Source organism: Pongo abelii, chromosome 5, assembly GCF_028885655.2.
Source record: "Pongo abelii isolate AG06213 chromosome 5, NHGRI_mPonAbe1-v2.0_pri, whole genome shotgun sequence".
Taxonomy (NCBI): Eukaryota; Metazoa; Chordata; class Mammalia; order Primates; family Hominidae; genus Pongo; species Pongo abelii.
Window position 1 is genome coordinate 120276388 of NC_071990.2, and position 17412 is coordinate 120293799.

Below are 17412 nucleotides of genomic sequence, written 5' to 3' on the forward strand. Positions count from 1 at the left end.
AATTTGTCAATCTCTTCATCTCTCCCAGTTTCTCCTCTTTTTAAATTTTGCTTATGGTGTGTTCTTTATATCAATAAAGAAGTTTTAGCTTTAACTGTACAAATATTCCATGTTTCAATTCATAACTTTGATATCATGTTCAAAAAGCCTTCTTTATTATCCTCAGGTTTGTCATTTTTGTTTTCATATTTTATGTTATCCATGATTTTCATATTATATTCCAATCCTTAACCCACCTGGAACTTTGCTGATATGAGGCTGAAGAAGAGCTCTAACTTCCCTCTTTTCTCCTCTTTCATTTATATCTAGTCTTAAAAGGGCAATGTCACAGACTGTAATTCAAATTAAACCTATTGATTCTAGCTACCATCCTCAGTTTCTGTTGAAATTGTAGGAAAAGAGGCAGTATAGAGAATAATAAGCTATTTTTTGGCAAAAGGGTAGAGAACTCTCTTTTGTTCTTTTCCTATGTGGTGATATTCTGTTTTGCTTCTCCCCACAACAGCACCTTAGTTTAATGTTTTTGACAGTAAATTTTACCTGGTGGAACATAATCAGAGTGTCATGAAAAATTCAACACCAATTACAGTTTTTAAATTATTTTTATTCTAGATATGTTACCTTTACTGAGACTCACCTACCTATACAATGTCACCAGAATAAGTTATTATTATTAAAATCTATAACATAGGCAACAGGTCTAAAGAATTCTTGCCTCTTGATTGGCTGTATTCAGCTTGTCTTCCAGTACTTCCTTTAGGTTTTCTAGCTCTTGTTGAAGCTGATTTTTATCCTCTTCCAGGTTTAGTTTATCTTTGTTATGTTGTTCTTCCAATTCCTTAGAAAAAGAAATTTTTAAAAAAATTAACAAAATTGCAAGTATTATATACTTCGAAGACTCCAAGAAAAAGACTATTCTGTTTTGTATTTTGAAATTTTGCTCTTCAAATTAGCCTTACCCTTAATTAACAATATCTGAATTAACAGTGACACCCATAGTGGCTTAGATTCTATCATTCTGACTCATTTATAATGTAGTTATACTTGTTTTAAATGGTGAGAACATGTGACTGGACTAGATCAAGCTGAAGTCCAAAAACAGAAAAGTGTGAGATAAAAAATTCTAATTACCTCTTGAATTCAAAATTCTTTTTTTCCCTCAAATTCTTTTATGTTTACATAAAAAATGAAATCCAGTAACACTTCTACAAATCAGTGGTCTAGCACTGGAACACAGTAGAGAATAAGCAAGTATAAAATGAAGGCAAATTAAAGAGCAAAACTGGTAAAACTGATAATTACTGAAGATCACTTACTATTTGCCAGGCATGCTACTTAACGCTTGGGTAACAAAGGCAATAAGATATGGAGCCTGCCCTTAATAAGCTCATGGTATCAAGCAATTAAAGAATATTAACTAAATTAGACATGCATAGGGAGTACGGGAGTATATGGAAGGGGAACTAATAACGTCTAGCTTGGCAGGGAAACCTTTAGAGAGAAAGCAATTCCTAAGCATGGTTTGAAGGATGAAAAGGTGATGGAGCAGGAGGGGAACATCACATTCTAGGCACGGGAAAAAGCATGTGCTAAGGCTTTTTCACACCACAAAGAGACAAAGGAGCACAGTATGTTACAAGCAATTCAACATTTCTATAGTGTAAAATGAGAAGAAGAATAAATAGGGTTCTGTGTCAGAGGACCTCAAGACAAACCCGAGTTTGACGATTTACATTTACGGGTATAGTCACACTCATGGTTGTGATTATGGCACAGGACTTAAAAGCACACACCACAAAGGAAGAAGGTACATGGGGTGAAGTCTGCCGGAAACCAGACACAGGTACAGTTTCCAAAAGCCCTCTCACACAGGACACACTTAATACCTCCAGACACCTGTGACAACTTGTGTGAAATGTTGTCCTTATACAAGACAGGCTGAATACCTCCAGCAACCTGTGACAACTTGTGTGAAATGTCTACTAGGAAAGCTCATGAGAGACTTAGTACCCAGGTTTTTTATCGGCGACTGATCACACAGGTACCATCTTCCTGTCACATGTCAAAATTCCAGATTCCCAGAAGGAAAGCAGGAGTTCAGCATAAACCACATTGGCTGCGTGGTTAGGCCACAGCTTAGGCCAGTGAGTCATTCTTATTAGGGAATGGGGGGATCCCTCCAGAAATCCAAGTTCCCAGATGCCAGCCAAGGGCCAACCTGCCTTTCTAAGGATGGTAGCCTCAAGCCTCCTATGTTAACAGTTTTCTGCATGGGTTCTCTGTATATTCACTCTCAGTTGTGGTGGGTCAACTACAGTTATGGACAGTACAATCCTTTTTGATAACTGAATAATAAGAAAAGAGAAGTTGTCTTCAGCTAAATGTTCCTTAAGAGAGAATCTGACACTAGAGGAAGACTATTCTGGAAGGAGGCTGGTTTCAGCTTAGGTTCAGACATGAGGTAGACAGGCAAGAGTGGAAGAAAGAGCAAGTGATACACAAGTTACTCTGATAAAAAAAAGAAGGGTAGAAATAATGCTGCAATAGGGTGGTGAATATATTCACATATAGGAAATTTCATGTCATCTGTCTTATGGCAACCATGTTTTAAAGAAAGACTTTAAGAAATTTAAGTAGCTTAAGGCAGGTGCTAGAAAATTAAAATTTAATCAGGTGAAGGGATAATGAGGAGTAAAGTAATGAGGTAAAAATGACATTGATGAAAGATGCCTTAATTCTAGCACTTATAACTTAATAGAGAGGAATAAAGGCTGAAGGCAGGACATATGCAACTTAAATATTCCAATAAGAGAGAAAGAAGGTGGCTAAGGTGAAAATGAATGTAGAAATGAAAAATAATACCAAAAGATAGCTAGGAAAGAGAGTACAGAAGAAGCAGTTACCACGAAACACTTTTCTATAAAACTCTGAACACGTGATACAGGCACCCAGAATTGCTAAGCATGCACATGCCTCACATAACTAATGCTGTGCAAACTGGTTCTGGAATAGTGATCTGGCACAGAGAATACTACAGTCAGAGTCTTGAGAAATAACATGTCATTAATTTTTGTCTCTGGCTACATAAACATATAGTAGTTAAGTTTTAAAAGAAATAACATTCTAACAGTAAGTTTTATTTGAATTTTAAATTAAGTTTAGGTCTTAAATATTTTTCCCAACTAGTCATGTCACAAAAGGAAAGTACACTGAGGCAGATCTCAATTCATATCCTATCCTAGCGCTGTGGCTCTGACGAAATCATCGAGGTTTATTAAACCTATTTTACCATCTATATAATAAAAATGACTTTAATCTCCAAGTCATAAGTATTAAGGTATATATAAAAAAGCTCTTTGTAAACTGTAAAGTACCATTAGTGAAATATATAACAACCATCATTACTAAATGCCTACATGATGGTATTTAGATGCCTGGGGTTTGACAGATCTGGAACCTGAGTTCAAGGCCTGACTGAGTCTTACTAGTTGCATGTGCTTGAGCACATCCCCTCTTCAGTAAAATGAGTAGAGAAATCAAACCAAAGTGTCATAAGAATGAAATGTTTTAAAAGATGCAAAACATTACTGTAGTATGTGGTACATAGTAAGAAGTACTAATAACTAATTTTTATCATCATGTGCTAGAACATGGCTTAGTACTCAACACTTTATCTGACTTAATCCTCAAAGGAACATTTTAAGTTGGATCATATCTTCTGTCAGATGGGGAGCCTAAGGCATAGCTTTTGGGGCCCAAAATAATACAGTTAATAGGCAAAGAGCTCAGTGTAAGGTCAAGGTCTGTCAGATACTTTGCTTTTCCTACTCTGCAATTCTGTCTGTCATATATTACTATTAGCAAGCTGAATACTTAATTGAGGAAGAAACAAACAAAACAAAACATAAATCATTTTCTCAAAGAAGAAAACTATCTACAAGAGAATATGTACTTTCAACTAGTTGAGGCTTCCTGAAGAGCACACCTATTAGATTGTCTAATGAAGAGACAGCTCAAGAACAAAAACAGTGTTTCTATTATGGCTTATATGAAGTAGCAATGTCTTATATCAACTCAATAAGCTATATCCCATATCAAGAACTATCAGATATGTTACTCTTTGAACTGTGACTTCAAGAATGATTACAAGACAGCAACCACCAAAATGAAGGAAATCGGCTGAGTGCGGTAGCTCACGCCTATAATTCCAGCATTTTGGGAGGCTGAGGCGGGAGGATCACTTGAGGTCACCAGTTCGAGACCAGCCTGGCCAACATGGTGAAACCCTGTCTGTACTAAAAATACAAAAATTAGCCAGGTGTGGTGGCATGCACCTGTAGTCCCAGCTACTCAGGAGGCTGAGGCAGGAGACTTGTTTGAACCTGGGAGGTGGAGGTTGCAATGAGCTGAGATTGCGCCACTGCACTGCACTCCAGCCTAAGAGACAGAGCAAGACTCTGTCTCAAAAAAAAAAAAAAAAAAAAAAAAAAAAAGCAGCAGCAGCAGCAAATCATTGCTCTACAATATAGGTCACACTGGACTATTACAGAAATATCATCAATTCACAATGCAATGATAAATTAAATTTTTACTCACCATTTGCAGTTTTTTCTTATCCCTAATTGCATTACTGTGGACAGCTTCAATTGCCATATGGTGCTTCCAAGCTAATTCTTCCAAAGTCTTAGAATGGGCCTCATTTAATTGAGTCACCTCCTCTTCCAATCTATTTTGCAGGTTTTTAAGTTCCCTTTCATAATATTCTTGCTGAGTTCTCTTTGCTTCATTTACTTTCTAAAATTAAAACAGACAAAGATCAATAATCGGCACCTGCTTTTTTCATTACTGCTATTAGGGTAATTTGAATACCCTATAATTATGGAAGCTTGAATAAACTGAGTGCTACGGGATCTAGACTACGAAACATGAGAATAAATCATTAGTGTTCTCAGAAAGTGAAAGGGGAGCCCACAGAAAATCAAAAATTTTAAAGCAAGAGATAAAATAGACTATTATCATATTAGACCAAATCTGAGTTAATACATCTGCAAGCTTAAGAGTAAAGGGCTGGGCCAGGTGCGGTGGCTCACGCCTGTAATCCCAGCACTATGGGAGGCCGAGGCGGGTGGATCATGAGGTCAGGAGATCGAGACCATCTTGGCTAACACGAAGAAACCCCATCCCTACTAAAAATACAAAAAATTAGCTGGGCGTGGTGGCGGGTGCCTGTAGTCCCAGCTACTTGGGAGGCTGAGACAGGAAAATGGCGTGAACCCGGGAGACGGAGTTTGCAGTGAGCCGAGATCGCGCCACTGCACTCCAGCCTGGGCGACAGAGCAAGACTCCGTCTCAAAAAAAAAAAAAGAGTAAAGGGCTTCCTTTTATGTCAAAATAGTACACAAAACGGCTTACCAGTTAACCCACTCAAAGGATGTCACTCAATACAATTTTGAATGCCAATTACGTACCTTTTGGGCATTCACAGTTCTAATAATGAAAAAAATACAAAGACTGTGGCAATATAGTTTTATAAGTTCTATGAAAAAGGGATGTTGACACAGGTTTGGATTTTTTTGTCCCCACCAAATCTCATGTTGAAATGTGACCTCCAATGTTGGAGATGTGACTAGTGGGAGCTGTCTGGATCATGGGGGTAAATCCCATATGAATAGTTCGGTGCTGTCCTTGCAATAATGAGTGAGCTCTCACTCTATGAGTTCATGTGAGATCTGGTTGTTTAAAGGAGCCTGGCACCTCCTTCCTCTCTCTTGCTCCCTCTCTTGTCCTGTGACATGCTGGCTCCCCTTCTCCTTCCACCATGATTGTAAGCTTCCTGAGGCCTCACCAGAAGCAGATGCCAGTACTACATTTCATGCATGGACTGCAGAACTGCAAGCCAAATATCCCTCTTCTCTTCATAAATTACCCAGTCTCAGGTATTCCCTTACAGCAATACAAAATGAACTAATGCAGATGTATATCCCGTGTTATGGGAGTATATTAGAAGGATGCCTAACTTGGATGCGGTGGGAAAGTGCGTGTGTATGTGTGCATGTGTGTGTGTGTTTCAAAGAGAGAGACAAAGACAGAGACAGAGAGATATCAGGGAAGGCTTTTCAGAAGAGAAAGCATCTGAGCTGGTGATGACATTCTCTCATTTAATTCTTCCAACAAGCCCAGAGGAAATTAATGAGAAGAAAATGTCAAGCCTAGGTCTGTTGTCAAAAGCCTACATTCATAACCGTTTCTATTGTTGTGCAGCATTGGAAAGATGGCAAATAGCTAACCAGATGGGAAAGTTTAGGGAGACAGAAAGTCTGTGCAGCTAAGCAGTCTGGATAGAATACAGGATACAAGGTGATAAAGTGGTAAAAGATGGGGCTCAGAAGTAGGCAGGAATAAAATAATGAGATGGGGTCTTTTACACCAAGAACTTTGAATTTTCTTCTGAAGGGACTGAGAAATCACTGAAGTTTAAGTAAATTATATACTTTTAAAAACAATCATCTTGGAAGCAGTCTGGTGAGCCAACTGAAATCAGAGATTGCTGCTAGGCAGTTGTGATTATAATCCAGGCAAGCAATGACACGTGCCTAAACCTCAGATCTATAAATGGGTATGAGCAGGGGAGGATGGAATAAAAATATATCAAGGAAGTAGAACCAACAGGACTCTGTAACAGATAAAGGGGTTGAGAAAACAGTAATCAAGAATGACTTTCAGGTTTTTGATTTAGCAACTAGATAGACGGTGGTGCTATTGGTTGAAATAAGGAGTAAAAGAAACTTAGTACTTTTGAGAGGAGAAAGTTCTGGGCATGGTAACTTGATGTTTGTGAAAAACATAAATGGAGATATCTAGTGGAAAGGATAAAAGACTTAAATTCAGAGAAAATGTCTGGCCTGGACCTAAAGATTTAGAAGCTCTCACTGAATAAGTGACAGTTGATGTTACTGGAATGAATGAGTGCGTAGAATTAGATGAAAATACCGGAAACATCAATGGTAAGGGAACAGATGGAGGAGGGAAGTTCACAAAGAAGACTGCAAGGCCAAGGAGGTAGGAGAAAAATGTGAAAGAATGTGAATACCAAGAGATGAGAGATTGCAAATCAGTGGGTAGTGAGTACCACAGTAAGATATGATCCACCAAGTCCACCAATCAGGATGTCACTGAGGGCTGAGGCAAAAGCAAATTCTGTGGACTGATGGTCAGAGAGACTGCACCAGGTTAAGGAATGAATGGAAGTAAGTAAAGAGCAAAGAGAATAGACATTTTCAAAATACTTAGACGTTGAGGGAAAGAGAAAGAAAAGGATGTCCAAAATTCCCACTTGATATTGTGGGCATCTGAAAAACTGGAATATATATTCAGCAATTACTCTATAAATGATGTTTCACTTGTTAAACTAGAAATTCAATTATGTTGGTATACATTTTCAGAGCTTGAAGCTTGCCATATTTTCAGTTCTACAGAAATTTCCTACATGGATATGCAGTAATATATTTCATTAATAGAAAACAAATAATGATTAACTATAAGTATACACTCCACTGAAATAAGAGTTTATTCAATTTCTGGCTTGAAATAGGTTGAAATGTCTTAAGTTTTTATATTATATAGATTGTTACCTACATATTTTGAACATACATACAGCATAGGATAGTCTAGCTGTATACCCATTTCCTCAAAATTAGAACCAAAAATAACTACTAAAGTAGGAAATGTATTGTTACTGGGGAGTAGCAAGAAATACTCCAAATACTTCAAATCTGAAAAAGACAAAAACGGAACTCTTTCGGGGGGAATGGAGTGTCCATTACTTTTTACCTTCTCCAGTTCTAGAATCTGTTGCTTCTGCTCTTCATCCAGACTTTGGGTTTTGCTTTGCAAAAAAGCTCTTTCCTCTTCAAGTTGAGATAATCTCTCATTGGCTCTCGATTTTTCTGATTCTAAATCTTTAATTGTAACTTCTTGGGTCATTTGAGTTGCTTGAAGCATTCCAATATGACCTATCCCCCAAAAAGAAAATCCCTTCAATTTAAAAATCAGTTGTACTATGAGATAAACAGTTTACATTTAATAACACAACTGTACTTTATACCTAAGTAAAATAAATGGTCTACATGTACAAATTTTCCTTTTGTTTCTTCACTACATAAAATGGAAATATTTACCTGAAAATACTTCTTAGCACATTAGAATAATTTAAATTAAAACATCATTTTCACATGATTAATGTTGCTTCCTGCACCTTGTACTGTTTTACTGTTTTGTTTGTTTGTTTGTTTGTTTGTTTTTAAGATTGCAAGCTAAACAGGTTGAAGTAGGCGCAACTCCTCGGGGCTTCATAAGAAAGTCTCCTGGGAATAAAAGAAGGACAGAGAGGATGCACTGACTGACACTGTGGCGCCAAAATGAGTGATTTGTTCTTTTCTAATGTCTTTATTTTCAAATTATAACACAAAAAGGAAGAAATTTGTATGTACGAAACAAAGATGGCAGATAGCAGTTTGGTTGAAACTGAATTTGTTGCAGGCAAGAGGCTGGATAAAGACCTAGGGTGGAGCTTGTAGTCCCAGCTGCTTGGGAGGTTGAGGTGGGAGGATTGTTTGAGCCCAGGAGTTCAAGGTTGCAGTGAGCTATGACTGCATCTGTAACAGCCACTGCACTATGGCCTGCAACATAGCGAGACCTCGTCTCCAAATAAAAACCAACCAACCAACAACTAAGGTGGTGTAAGACACAGATACAGACAGCAAGGTTATGAAACAATCTCTTAAATGACAGCAAAAAGCAGGGAAGGTGGAGAAAAATGAGGAGAGAGACAGAGAGATGAAAAGTGAGTGAAGAAAAAGGTCTCATAGAAAGGATAGTTTAAGGCAGAGGTTCTCAAAGTACCCAGGACCAGCATCACCTAGGAACTCTGGTTAGAAATGTGACCCACCCCAGACCTAGTGAATCAGAAACTCTGAGTGTGGGGCCCAGCATCTGTAGTTTCACAAACCCTTCAGGTCATTCGAATGTACACTAAAGGTTATTAAAAACAACTATTTTAGAGGAAGGAAAATCTGAGATTCACTGATAAGCCAATCAAAATCAAATGAGATCCTCAAAGAACCAGCTCAAACAGCCTTCCTGGGCACACTGAACACTTAGACAAAATATAACTTCAGAACTGACACAAGTCACCCACCTCCTCCAGTAATGGTTGTGAAAAAGCATACCAGCCACTTGAGAAATAGGCAAGTCAGCTTTAGTATGTAAAAATGAACCTTAGTAACAAGCCCTAAGAAATGAACTGCTGTAATTTACAAACAGTTCAACTAATTTGAGCACTTTAAAACGTGTATTTTTTCAGTGAGACCTCATCTTTAAAAAAGTTAGCCCGTGGCATACCTAGAGTCCCAGCTACTGGGAAGGCTAAGGCGAGAGGATTACTTAAGCCCAGGAGTTTGAGGCTGCAGTGAGCTATGATCAGGCCACTGCACTCAAGTCTGAGCAACAGAACAAGATCCCATCTCTAAAAACTAAATAAACTGGCATGGTGGCTCACACCTGAAATCCCAGCACTTTGGGAGGCCAAGGTGGGAGGACTGCTAGAGCCCAGGAGTTTGAGACCACCCTAGGCAACATGGCAAGACCCCATCTTTACAAAAAATTAAAAAATTAGCCAGCCAAGGTGGCACATGCCTGTGGTCCCACCTACTCAGGAAGCTGAAGTGGGAGGATCACTTAAGTCCAGGAAGTCCAGGCTACAGTGAGTTGTGTTCATGCCACTGCACTCCAGCCTGGGTGACAGAACAAGACCTTGTCTCAAAAAAATAAATAAAATGTTTCCTTGTTTCCTTCCTTCCTTCCCTCCCTGTCTCCCTCCCTCCCTCCCTCCTTCCTTCCTTCCTTCCTTTTTTTTTGATACAGCCTTGCTCTGTTGCTCAGGCTGAAGTGCACTGGCGCAATCTCGGCTCACTGCAACCTCTGCCACCAGGTTCAAGTAATTCTCATGCCTCAGCCTCCTAAGTAGCTAGAATTACAAGTGTGCACCACCATGTCCAGCTAATTTTTGTTATTTTTAGTAGAGATGGGGTTTTGCCACGTTGGTCAGGCTGGTCTCAAATCTCTGGCCGCAAGTGATCTGCCCACCTTGGCCTCCCAAAGTGCTGAGATTATAGGTGTAAGCCACCATGCCCAGCCCGTTTTTCTTTTAGTGACTAATTTATTGGTATTTTACCTGCTATTTGTATTTTTCCTCACAAAGGAAAACTCTCAAGTTTTCTATAAAAATACATTCCTACAAATAAAAAATATTTGTGTATCTTATAAGTAATTAGTAACATACTGAGTCCTTTAACATATTTACAGTCTAAATAGTTTTAAAATGTTAGAAGAAAAAACAAATGCTACCTTAAATTAACTTTTAAGTGTTGGGGCCGGGCGTGGTGGCTCATGCCTGTAATCCCAGCACTTTGGGAGGCCGAGGCGGGAGGATTGCCTGAGCTCAGGAGTTCGAGACCAGCCTGGGCAACACGGTGAAACTCCATCTCTACTAAAAATACAAATAAGTTAGCCAAGCATGGTGGCGTGCACCTGTAGTCCCAGCTACTCGGGAGGCTGAGGCAGGAGAATTGCTTGAACCCAGGAGGCGGAGGTTGCAATGAGCCGAGACTGCGCCACTGCACTCCAGTCTGGGCGACAGAGCAAGACTCTGTCTCAAAAAAAAAAAAAAAAAAAATTAAGTGTTGATTTTAGCTAAGCATTACATCAAAAACTGTGGTCACACATACTAGCTTTGAGGACAAGATCTGAAGCTTGCTGTTGTAAACGTTCTCTGGCAGCTGCTAGCTCACTTTCCACTTCTTTGTGCTTGCTTAATAGGGCCACTTCTCCCTCCTTGGCATCATCAAGCTGTTTTTGAAGAACCTAAGAAAGATTAAATAGCCATTGTTAAAATGCAGGAATAATACTAAGCTAAATAATTCATTTAAATTATAAGGGTCAGCTTTCTCTTATTCAGAAGTCATACTCAACTATATACCAATTTTTAAATCTGTAAGTATTGGTGATTTATAACTTGATATTTTCATAAACATGACCCAATCAGGAAAGGCTATTCCACACTTTCTAATCCATTCTAATGTTGCACAGATATTAAAAACATGGCTATGAAATTTTCTAAGCCAACAAAACAAAACTTGTGGACTTCTGGCATTTTTTCCCCCAGACTTGTGTAATACCCCTATTAAATTCAGGTATAGAAAGCAGCAATTTCTTGATCAAAGTCTAAATATCAGCTAGCAGGCAAACCATTATTAGTGAAAGGAAAAGAAAAAAATGTATTTAAACTTTAAGCCCAATATTAAAATCCTTTTGTAAATAATTAGCAATATTTTCCCCCCAGAAACAGGGTATTGTCTCGCTAAGCTCACTCACCCAGGCTGGTTTCTAACACCTGGCCTGAAGCGATCCTCCTGCCTGGGCCCCCCAAAGTGCTGGGATTACAGGTGTGTACCACTGTGCCTAGCCAATAATTAGACAAGGTTTTAAGCTTGTCTTTTTGGGCCCCTAATATCTGAAATTCTTAAATAACAACTACAGGGTAATACAAATTACCCTGTCATTGATTTTTCTCACAAAGGAAAAGTCGAAAAAAAAAAAAAGTCTAAGTGGTGTGAAGCCGCTGATTCTAAGTGGGCCAGACTGCTCTCCAGCCTACAAAACAAATATATTTAAAAGAAAAAAAATCCATGTGTTGAATATAATATTCTTTACTTACCTGAACATTGTTCTCTGCTGTGGCAAGTGCTGTCTGAAGCTTTTGGCATTTGTCAAGAAGACTTCCAGATTCATCCTGTACCATCTGTAACTCTGTCTTTAATTTTCCTATGGTTTTTCGTAAAACTGCTTCTTGTCCCTGAAATTCTTTTCTAAGATCAGCTTCCTTTTCTTTGCTGGCCTGTAGGCTTTCTGCTGTAAAAAGCTGTGATCTTTTCAAAGTATCAAGCTCACGTTCATAAAAGGACTGAGCTTTATTCAACTTGCCTTCATAATCCTCAATTAGTTTCTTCCGTTCAAGTCTTAGCTCCTCAAGCATTTTGTTTAAGGACTCCACCTCCATTCTGTGTAGTTCCTCTGCCTTCTCCTGGCCTTTATTTACTGAGGCACTGTGATCCTGCTGTGACTTCAATAGCTCTTGTATCTCCCGTCTGTGAGCAGTTTGCAAGTCTTCCAATGCCAATCGTTTGTCTTTTTCAAACTGTACTTGAAGTTGTCCAAAGCTCCGTAATTTTTCTTCAAATTTCCTTCTAATCTCTTCGACTTCTCTAGACATGGTCACTATGCGTTGGACATGCTGGGCTTCTGCACAAAGTTGCATGTCCTCAACTCTGTGCTTATAAGCTTCAAATTCTGTCAAAGCTTGCTGCTTCATTTTTATGTGATCTTCTAATGATGCTTCTAAAACTTGAATCTTTCTTCTAAGGTCTAGCTCCTCTGTTACTTTGCTTTTATACTGCAATATTTTTTCTCTTGTTTCTGCAAGAATTTGTTGAATTTCTTCTTCATGAGCATCTTTGAGGGCTTGAATTGCAGATTCATGCTCATCATTTTTAGTGTTTAAAGCATATATTACCTGCATGGTTTTGAATAAGAAGGGAGAAGAATTGTGAATCCATATTATTTTCTAACTTGAAGTTAATTCTTTCATTTGGATTGATATTTTTCTATGCACATAATATTGGCTACGGCTAATGTTAAATATGGAAACTTGATGCAATTGTTTTTGTACTCATAGATTGATTTGCTTAGCAAATTTCTATCTTAGAACAATCTTAAGATTTGCATTTAAAGACTTTTTAGTTATAATTTTAAAGCATTCAAATTTAAGACTGTTTTTTTACTACAAATGAAACAGCAAAGAGGAAATGGACAAAGGAGGCAATTGGCCTAAAGGAAAGGAGTCCTCATATGTCCCAATCTAGCTTACCGGGGACTGTGAAGCGGTGTTCAGGAGAAAAAGTCTCATAGTAAGACTCTGCCCTATATTGGTGTCCTAGAGATACGAGAGGCTTCACATGAGGAGAAGCCCTAGGCCCTAAGTCTTCCTAAAAGCCTTTTATCTTTGTAATGGCCTGTTTAAATATTTCAAATTTTAAACTTTCCTTTCCCAATTTCCCTATAGTTTGCTTTTAAAGCTGATCCTCTTCTCTCTTCAAGTTTCTAGTGATCTCTTTATAAAACCCAATTTGTACTTTTTCTCTTCATATTTCAAATGCTGTAGTTTTACTCATTGGCTAATTTTCTCTCTGCCTCCAAGCAACCCAATTCCTTAAGCCAGTGTTTTGAGTACAGGTCTTTATTTTCATTTTAGTTCCTAGGTTTTAATGATTTCACTGAGATGTCCCAACCTTAATTTCAAATGACAACAAATTCCCTGCCCAGTAACACAATCCTTCCTTCCCTCTGTTCCTCGGACGCCCTCCATCATGTCACTGTGGTCACACGGTGAAATATTCATGACTGTTATTTAAGGCTTAGAGATGTGCCCCCTTTCTTTCTCCTGAAGCGAAAAGAAGTAAATACTATACAATCAAAAAATCCAGCAGCTAAAAATCAGTGTCTGGAGATTTGCTCATTTTAATGTGATAGTACTCTGGCTTTAGAAATGAATTCCAGCATCAGATACCAGAAACTGCAGTTATGATGGAAAAGTGTTGCCATTTTTTGTAAAGAAATTATTCATGCAGCCTGAGGTAACTGTGGCAGACTTGCTGGCTCTCCAAATACCACAGTAACTCCAGATCCTACTTGCTAAAGATAGGCTGTCACTCTCTGGGACTGCAGTTGCGCTTGCAGAAGAAACAAGAAGGCTGCCTCAATACAGGGGCATCACTTTCTCCACACAGGGCTTTGTCTTCCAGATCCAGTGGCCCTGTCCATATACTCGCTTGGACTGCCATCATACCAAAGGTAAAAAGATTGAGAGATGGCAGGAACCCATCTGTCTTGCCATGCTATCCCTTTTTGCAAAGTCTACAGGAAAAAATGTGAACAGAAGTACTTATTCACATTCTGTTTTTTTTAAAAACCCTAATTTCAAATTCCAAATTATGTTCCCAATAAGGTAACACAGATTCCAAGCAGGACTCCTTCATTTACACATTTACTCATAAAGGTAGCTTATAAGCCAAGAAAGCTGACTGACTTCCTATTCCCATCCCCTTGGGTCATATCCGCCTACCAAGTCAAATGGCCATAAAAGACTGAAAGGATCTGTGATACAATAAGTGTACCAAAAATATAATTCTAAGCCCCCAACAGATTGAATGGACCCTCCTCTTAGCCAAGTGGACCCCAAAGAAACCTGAAAAACTAGTTTAGGCCATGACTGAAAGGGAGGGGTCAGACATGCCTCATTATGGATTGGACATGCTGGGCTTTTCTGCACTCTACACTTCGGGGTTTAGACACAACTGACCGACGTTAACATTAAAACAGAGATCATAAGGCTGACAAAACAGACTCTTCATAGCAATAAAATACCAAATTCCAAAAAACATCATGTGATACTATACCAAGAGTCAGGTTGGAGTTTGGTATTTTATTACAAGCCCTGAAGAAAATCAAAGTATTTTACCCTAAAATTTTTTTGTTTGACATTACATATTCTGAAATGGCCCTGTAAAGCTGCCTCCTGTAAAGTAAATTTGCATTCTGTAGAGAATCTCCTTCCCATACTCAGTCTTCTCCAGAGAGCATGACACCTTTTAAGGTCTGATAAGAGACATTTACCATCTATTCTCTCTGAAGCCTGCTACCTGGAGGCCTCATCTACATGACAAGAACCTTGGCGTCCACAACCCCCTTATCTAACTAAACTCAAGCATTTCTTTATGCTGAATTTAACTCTTTAGTCAGGGCTTACCTCTTTCAACCAATTGCCAATCAGGAAATCCCCGAATCCACCTATGACCTAAAACCTCCCTCACGCCCACCTAGAGATGTCCCACTTTCCAGGCTGAACATTATACATACTGATTTATGTTTTTGCCTGTAACTTCTGTCTCCCTACAATGTATAAACCAAGTTGTAACCAAACCACCTTGTGCACATGTTCTCAAGACTCCCTGAGGCTGTGTCACAGACCATGGTCTTTAAGTTTGGCGAAATAAACCTCTAAATTGATTGAGACCTGTCTCACATACTTTCTGGTTTACATAAGAAATACATATTTGGTCTCTGCCCCCAGTTCCTGACATACAGCTCCTAAGACTTTTGTAATTTCCTGTGTGATAGGATCATTGGATACAGTGAAATATAGCAGGGACCCCACCTCTCCTTTTAGGGACCTGCAAACCCCCAAACATGGAAATAAAGGAAAACCCCAAAGTTCCTTTAAGAAAAATTCCAGGCATCTAGCTAGCCCCGGAGGTAATTCAGCAACTTGTTAAACGAGAAGGTAACAGTATCCTAAGAACAATAGCCAAGGAAGTTAAAGCTCCAGAGATGTTTGCTTTTCCTACAGAAACTAAAGATAACATCCTAACATACATCCTTGAGTTGTCCTTTAGAGGCTTGAACCCCCACTGAATGGATCTGCTGGCATACAGACTCCAGATAAGGGGGAAATGAAGACTAAATTTTAGCTATTACCCTGTTTTATTAGTAAGTTTCTTCCTGAGGAACTTAAAGAAGTCATTCCCTCTAGCAAGTCAGCATTTTTCTACTGAACTTAAATGTTTTAAACAAAGCTTCCCTTCCTTAATCACTTGCAAATCTGAAGAGTTCTGAATCTACCTACCACCTGTGAGTGCCCCCCAATTCAAATGTCCTGCCCTTTTAAGCTTAAGCCAATGTGTAACCTCCTTGTATTGATTTATGATTTTTCCTGTAGCTTCTGCTTTCTTGAAATTTACCCCTGCCTTTAAAAATCCTTGCTTGCAAGCCATCAGGGAGGCCAGATTTGAGCATTTAGCTGGCTGGTCCCCCCCTGCTTAGCGCTCTGCAATAGGCAACTTTCTGTCACTGCAAAAACCTTGATGTGTGTTTTCACTGTGCCAGGTGAGCAGACTCCAGTTCAGTTCTTTAACAGTAGAGCTCCTAAATCCCTTGGAATCTCTTGGGTGATAGGAGCATCTTTTGTTCTAATGACATGACTCCTAGTGGGCTCTTGGGAAGGCCTCAGGATTGGGGCTGGCTGCCAGAGGAACCCATCATGTGACTATACAGTTGGAACTTCCAGCCCCATACAGGGACCTCTAGGGAGGAGATAAGGTCTGAGAGTTGAGTTGATCACCAACAACCAATGATTTAATCAACCATGCCTACACAGTGAAGCCTTCATAAAAACACAAAAGTCAAGTTTCCAGATTTCTGAACACGTGGAGGTGCTGGGAGGGTGGCATGCCTGGAAAAGGCAAAGAAACTCCACATTCCTTCCCACAGACCCTGCCCTATGCATCTCTTCCATCTAACTAACTTCTTCTGTACCCTATAAATGGGGGGTAAACATGTTTTGCTGAGTTCTGAGAGCCATTCTAGCAAATTAATCCAACCCAAGGGAGGGTAGTGTGAACCCCCTACTTATTTTTTTGCCAGAAGAACTTGCGGTTGGCATCTGAATGAGGACAATCTTGTAGGATTGAGCCTTTAACCTGTGGGATCTGATGCTATCTTCAGGCAGACAGTGTCAGAAATGAACTGAATTATAGTATACTCATTTGGTGTCCACTAGAGAACTGGTTGTTGGGAGAGAAAACCCACACACATTTTGGTGACCAGAGGTGAGGTGTTATGTGTTCTATCCAGTGTAAGGGTAGGAAAAACTGTTTTTTCTTATCTCAAATAGGGACACTAAGGAAAAACAAGCCAACCAGCCAGAGAGAAGCCCATTTGCTAGAGTGCCTAGAGGAAAGCTGGTATAGGCCACAGGCTTCAGGCCTTTCCAAGGCTGGTCAGTCCTAGCTACAAGGAAGGAAAAGAGAATTCAACGAGGTAAAATCCAAAGAGAGAACTAAGTCACATCTTAGCATTCTGCTCCAGGAAATGATCTTGGAAAGAACCAGTCCCTGGTGGAATTCATATTTTGGGGATGAAATGAGGGAAGGAGGAAATATGTGAGTTTCCCCTTTTCGACAATTTATTGAAATAATCTTCTCTTTTTTCTAATATTTAATTTCCCTCGAAGCTTTGATGAATCAGTTCCAGTCCTGCCTCCTTTAATGAGTCTTCCACGACCACCCAAATCCATAAGAGTCTATCTTTTCTTTATATCTAGAACCTCCATTGCCTTATCTCACTCACTCCTGATTGTCAGTAAACATGTAATTAAATTTGGAGGAGTCTTGATAAGGTTGGAAAGATGTATGAGGATATTAGAGAGCCTAAAAAGAAGCTGAAGGTATAAAAGCACTGTAG

At 39.2% G+C, this 17412-nt stretch overlaps 1 protein-coding gene across 5 annotated transcripts in view; it reads right to left on the reverse strand.

Moving 5' to 3' along the window:
- Nucleotides 1–17412, reverse strand: part of FAM184A (family with sequence similarity 184 member A) — a 125674-nt gene that overhangs the window by 53000 nt on the left and 55262 nt on the right. For all 5 annotated transcript variants that reach the window (XM_054558083.2, XM_054558081.2, XM_024249037.3 and 2 more), the window contains exons 2-6: nucleotides 11774–12628; nucleotides 10785–10920; nucleotides 7831–8012; nucleotides 4597–4794; nucleotides 716–838 (exon numbers count right to left, since the gene is read on the reverse strand). In XM_054558083.2, coding sequence (XP_054414058.2) covers nucleotides 716–838; nucleotides 4597–4794; nucleotides 7831–8012; nucleotides 10785–10920; nucleotides 11774–12628 — 1494 coding nt within the window. The remainder of the gene's footprint in view (nucleotides 1–715; nucleotides 839–4596; nucleotides 4795–7830; nucleotides 8013–10784; nucleotides 10921–11773; nucleotides 12629–17412) is intronic.